Below are 6,611 nucleotides of genomic sequence, written 5' to 3'. Positions count from 1 at the left end.
TAGGAAATAATTATAAAAATATTTTAAAATGTTACTTTTATACTACTTTTCAATAACAAAATTAAAATGTCAATAGAACTGGAGAAAATTGGTGTCTCAATCGTAAGAATCGGTTCAATTGAGACGGCAATAATGGGTTGGCAGCACGTGATGGGAAAATTCTTAACTGACCACTTATAAGACTTATAGTACGTAACAACGTATTTAGACAATATTATTTCTCTATAAATATGATACTAATCAAACAATAACTTCATCAATTGCATTTTCCAGTACTCTCTCAATAATCTTCACACCCTTTCTTTTCCAATCAAAATGGCACACTTAGATGAAATAAGAGACTCCCAAAGAGCTCGTGGTACTGCAACCATTCTAGCTATTGGAACCGCAACTCCACCAAATTGCATTTACCAATCTGATTTCACAGATTATTATTTCCGAGTTACCAACAGCAACCACATGCCTCAACTCAAGGACAAATTGACGCGTATATGTAAGCTCGTATATACATGAATGCATGCTTTCATGCATATATATGTTTTTGTTTTTGTAATCTTTCATGCTAGACACACATGCATGCATATGCATGTCGTTTCAACTTATGTATTTTTCTTGGTTTGAACAGGTGAGAAGTCAATGATAAAGAAACGTTACATGCACTTGACAGAAGAAATGTTGAAAGAAAATCCAAACATATCAAGTTATGAGAAACCATCTCTGGACGCACGCCAGGACATTTTAGTTGAAGAAGTACCAAAGCTAGGAGAAAAAGCAGCATCAAAAGCCTTAAAAGAATGGGGAAGACCAAAATCAGAGATAACTCATCTCATATTTTGTTCAACTTCAGGTGTTGACATGCCTGGTGCTGATTATCAACTCGTCAAACTCTTAAACCTAAATCCATCCACAAAACGATTTATGTTATATCACCAAGGTTGTTTTGCTGGTGGAACTGTTCTTCGTCTTGCCAAAGATCTTGCTGAGAACAACATTGGTGCACGTGTCCTCGTTGTTTGTTCTGAATTAACCGTTGTTACTTTTCGTGGTCCAAATGAAAATCACTTGGATTCCTTAGTTGGACAAGCACTCTTTGGTGATGGTGCTTCATCTGTGATCGTTGGATCAAACCCTGATGAGAGAATTGAAAAACCGTTGTTTTATCTTGTTTCAGCATCCCAAACGATTCTACCAGACTCTGAAGGAGCGATTGAAGGACACTTGCGCGAAGTGGGATTGACATTTCATTTGAAAGAAAATGTTCCAGAATTGATCGGTGAGAATATAGTGAAAAGTCTAGAAGAAGCATTCCATCCACTTGGAATAAGTGATTGGAATTCATTGTTTTGGGTAGCACACCCTGGTGGTCCTGCAATATTGAAGAGGGTTGAAAAAACTGTTGGGTTGAATTCAGATAAACTAAATGCGACAAAACATGTTCTTAGTGAGTATGGAAACATGTCGAGTGCTTGTGTTTTATTTATATTGGATGAGATGAGAAGAAGTTCTACGAAGGAAGGGAAGTTGACTACTGGTGAAGGACTTAAATGGGGTGTTTTGTTTGGATTTGGTCCTGGCTTGACCATGGAAACCATTGTTTTGCATAGCGCAGCTACCAACATATAGACTCACTCACTCACTCTCTCGTTACTATATATGATATGGTGATATGGAGATAATAATGAATAAAAGAATAAAATAAAATCCTATCTTTCTCATAGGACATTTTAGGATCCCGTTCACATGGTGTGATGCCTGTAGGGTTCATTAGATCTATAGAAGCTAACAATCCTCATAGTTGTTGCATTGTGAGTAATGTTGTCTTCTTTTCCTATTTGTATTAATTTTCTACTCTTTAACCGTAAATTCGATTAATTTGTATATGTGTATTGATGTGTGTGTTGTAATAAAAATGTTTGCTATTTCAATACCTTCTATCTGTCTTCCTTTTCAAAGAATTAATTCAACTTAAGTACTTCAACATATTATATTATAAACCATATCATATTATAATCCAGTATGTTCTTCAAGACATAAAAACAAGTTAATATAGGTCTAGACTTATGAGATCATCTCGGCACCTCATAAATCCACAAGCATAACACAAACGTTAAGAAAAAAAAATAAAAGATCAAATATTTATGATTGACTTAACTGTGTCTAACGCCATGATCATATCAACTTGCTGGAGTGGAAAAGCGGCAAGCAACAAAATTTTTGGAAATATTTATCCGAGAAATTATTGTCTCCACGGGGACAAGTGCATTAAACTGTCATTTAACAGTTTCCAAAGTTATGAGTTTGGATTGAATTGTTTAAAGCATAAAAGCACAAAAGTAAACATCAACACAAAAAGAATTGCTTAAACCATATCAGATTATACTCAACCTACAATACTCATCAATATCATCAAGCATCTCTCAAACCCTAAGTCATCTCTAACTCAAAGTAGAGAGAACTACTATATCATCTCGGCGTTGATCTCTCAGCCAACCTCAACAACACAGCAGACATCCATATCATTTGTACCGACGATCTCTCAACCGACACAACTAGCACGAAAGCATTAAGCTTCAACACCCATAAAGATTGTTAGCTCTAAATCTATCTATAGAATCCAGAAACTAATAGTTAATCATCCCATACAAGGATTCGAGCAGTATATTTCTATAACAACTCAAACCCTGAGCACATAGCAAAAATCTAAGACAACAATAAACACAGATTTGTAAAGCAGATTAAATATAACCCCATGGGCGACAAATATACATGAGTTCAAAGTAAATACATATACAAAACCCAACTAAGAGAGAATACACAAAGAAGAAGAGGAATGAACTAAAAATCTGACGGTTTGTCAGCTCCGAACGATGATCAATCCACCTCGGATCATTCGTATGCAAGCTCCGAAGTTGTTTTCTAAGCTAATCTAAAAAATAAATGTTTGGCGATGGAGTGGGAGTTGTTTACAAATATTGAAGAAAACTGGTGTTCGATATGTCGAGGAAGTGATAAAGACCAGCTACACTTGCTTTTTCGTTATAAATTTTTTACTTCTGTTTGGCAACAAATTCATATGTGGATTGAGAGTGCAGGAATCACTGGGGTATATTCAATTGACCACTTTATGAAGTTTTACAACTTGTTGAAGGACAAAATAGAGAAGAACAAATAATGCATAATCTGGATGGCAACTTTATGGTTTTTGTGGAGAGCAAGAAATGATAGTATATTCACATATGAAGAGTTTGTGATTAGTGACGTAGTGGTCAATGTCAAATTAATCTTTTGCTTATGGTTGGTGATTAATATATCTTACTTGTTAAAAAAAATATAATACGGTAAAAATATGAGGACATGTTAAAAAACAAATTGAAATTTGAAATATAATTTGATAAATATATTATTTTGTTCACTTTTCTTAATTGATTAAAAGAGAGAGAAATTTTTCTTCCTCAATTTTTTCGTTTCTGTCTAAAAGTTCAAAATTTTAAGGAAAACAGATTTATTAAAATTTAGGTTTCAATATCATTGTATATAATATAATTCTATATTACAAGTGTGAAAAAAGAAAAATTAACACTCTCTATGATAGAATATAAAATTATGATTAAAATTATAATTTAAATATTAAATAAAATTAAAATTTTATATTAGTTATAATTATTTAGCTGGACTTATATCTGAACATTTTAGTTGTTATTCATTACTAACATAATTTATAAGTTTTTATTGAGTAATTTAGAATCAGTAAAATTTACTGATTGTTTTAATTCAAACATTTTACACTGAAATTAGTTCTATTCACTTTTATGTTAATATGTCTTAAGTAATAAATTACTTTATATCTAATTCTTTTAAGCATAAGCAATTTATTCAAAATTAATTTTTATTACCAGATAATCAAACACATATTTTAATTTGTAACATTAGAGTATTTCATTTATGTGCCTGGTAGCTACTAAGCTAATTGCTTTGGTATGGATTCAAATTGAAAGTACTTGGAGATAAGGAATAAATATAAATATGGAATATGTTTACAAGGTTTGTAAGATAGGGTTCACGTCCACCATAGATTTGCTATTTTCATTTTTGGTGTGCTAAGCATTTTGAAATATTAAGACCAAAGAAATAGATTGATATGGACGTGAATATTAACCCTTAGTATTATATTAGTATTATAAATAAATATGTTAAATATCAAATATTAAAAACGAATTTTTGTCACATATTTAAATAAAAACATCTAAAATATAATCTTTTGTGCTCTTGTTATATTTTTAATTATGTTGATAAGATAAATAATTTAAATAATGTAGAGTTTTATATTTTAAAGTATATTAAACTTGCAAACTTATAAATTGATTTTTAAATTTTTTATTTAAATGTCAATTTGTTTACAATTTTTTGATTGCTTATATGGGTTAGGTGGAATAGATTACAAAAATAAGTTCACCATATTTATTGTTTAGAGTCAAAAAGTAGGAGTCAAAGAAACACTCAAAATAATTATAAATTTTATTGTACGGAAAATAGATTAAGCAAAAAAGAATTAAATAATTAAATTTAAAAGAAGATCTTAAAAATTATAAATTCTTTTTTTAATTTTTTTAAAAATGAAAAATTAAATAAAAATTTATTTTTAAATATAATATTATGGCGGAATAAAACCTAACTAATAAATTTTACGTAATAAGATAAATTTTAGTTCCTGTTATAATATATTTTTTACTATGTGGTGTATAAAAAATTTCAAAATACTACTGTATCAACGGTAGCCAATTTGAATAGAAAATAGTCTTAAAGGTTTTGTCTGCAGGATTTAGGGGTGGAAATAGGCTGGGCCGAGCTAGGTTTTGCCACACCTAAGCCTGACCTGTCAAAAAAACTGAAGCCTAAGCCTGGCCTGTGGCCTGTCGTAGGTTTAGTTTTTAGGCCTGAGTCTGACCTTTTTGAAGGCCTGGTTAGCCTGTTAGCCTATATAAAAGCCTATTTGTTTTAGACATATGTATATAAGCAATTAACACGACTATCTCTTGGTTGCTAAAGAGAATTTTGAAGTGTAGGGATAAATTAAGTCAAATGAATCACTAAAATGATGTCGTGCAAACAGGCAAGTACAAAACTACAAAAATGTACAAATGGCTGAGGAGCGATAAACAACGACTAAGCTGGTAGAAAATGATCTAGGGAACTTACGACCGAAAAACTGTCAATTTAAACAAAGTACATTACGGCGGTTGGTATGGCGGTCTATACGAAACCGACATTTTTTCCTTGCGGCATCAAAATATACGGTGTTCGTTGAAGCCGCCGTTGTCGTTAATTACGACGGTAAAAACCGCCACAATTTGATATCTTTAACCGCCACAATTTTCTTGTTTTTTTGTACTGTGTCTGAGGGGCGATAAACAACATGTAAGCTGGAAGAAATAGATCATTTGTTCTTCAATTGCAACATTAATAAAGATATTTGGAGCGGGATCTTATAGTGGATAGGCTACCAAATGACTCATAACTAATGGAGACAGGAGTGTTGGGTAAAATAACAAAAAACAAATTTCTACAATGGCGAAAGCATACCCATGAAAGAAGAAAAGAAGCATAAACCTTCAAAAATTATAATTCAACATCTAATTTTACAATCACAAAATTACAAACCCTCTCGTTTAATTGCAATTACTAAGGGCAATTTTTAAGGAGTAAATTGCAAACCCTTTCTCAATTGCAACTTTTAAACGGAAAAATTGCAAATCCTCTCTCAATTGCAATTTTTGGACGGAAAAATTGCAAACCCTCTCTCAACTACAATTTTCGATTGGAAAAATTGCAAACCCTTTCTATAAACTATTTTTTAACAGAAAAATAGAAATTCCTCTAGACACACAACTAACCAATTTCCCAATACACCAAAAAAAACTACATTTTATTGTTGAGTAGAACACTCAAGCTAACTATCTCTATTTATAATAATACTCAAATTCTATTTTCTTCGTACTACCCCAATGTGGGACTTGGATAAATATACTATTTAACCCAACAAATCCTACATTCATCCAAAGTCCCACATATCTTCACTTTGTCTTCAACTTCATCTTCAAAGCGATCATTATAATTATAATGATTAGTCACATTTGTATTACTATTACTTTTCAATATTTTTGTCTTCTTCATCCGTTGATCAAAATTTTTATTACTATTATTTTTTCGCTTGATCGAAATTTTTGTGACTTTTCCTTCCTCCCTCGATCTGAACCAGACTCTGATACCTGTTGTTGGGTAAAATAACAAAAAAACCAAATTTCTACGTTCGTGGAAGCATACCCATAAAAGAAGAAAAGAAGCAAAAAAATTTAAAAATTATAATTCAACTTCTAATTTTACAATGACAAAGTTAAAAACCCTCTCATATAATTGCAGTTTCTAAGGAAAAAAATTACAAACTTCCAAAATGAATTTTTAAGGAGAAAATTGTAAACCCTCTTTATTGCAACTTTTAAATGGGAAAATCGTAAACCCTCTCTCAATTGCAACTTTTGGACAGAAAAATTACAAACCTCTTCTCATGAGAAGGCAAATCCGTGAGATTCAACGAACTCAAAGACGTATCTTGG

At 31.4% G+C, this 6,611-nt stretch overlaps 1 protein-coding gene across 1 annotated transcript; it reads left to right on the top strand.

The window, feature by feature from the left end:
• The first annotated feature begins 243 nt into the window (after positions 1-243).
• Positions 244-1,875, top strand: LOC131661377 (chalcone synthase-like). Its single transcript, XM_058930904.1, has 2 exons — positions 244-493; positions 626-1,875. The coding sequence occupies exons 1-2, from the start codon at positions 316-318 to the stop codon at positions 1,621-1,623; spliced, it is 1,176 nt and encodes a 391-aa protein (XP_058786887.1). The 5' UTR covers positions 244-315; the 3' UTR covers positions 1,624-1,875.
• Positions 1,876-6,611: the final 4,736 nt, after the last annotated feature.

Source organism: Vicia villosa, linkage group LG3 (genome assembly GCF_029867415.1).
Source record: "Vicia villosa cultivar HV-30 ecotype Madison, WI linkage group LG3, Vvil1.0, whole genome shotgun sequence".
NCBI classification, from domain to species: Eukaryota; Viridiplantae; Streptophyta; class Magnoliopsida; order Fabales; family Fabaceae; genus Vicia; species Vicia villosa.
This window is presented reverse-complemented; position numbering and strand designations above follow the sequence as displayed.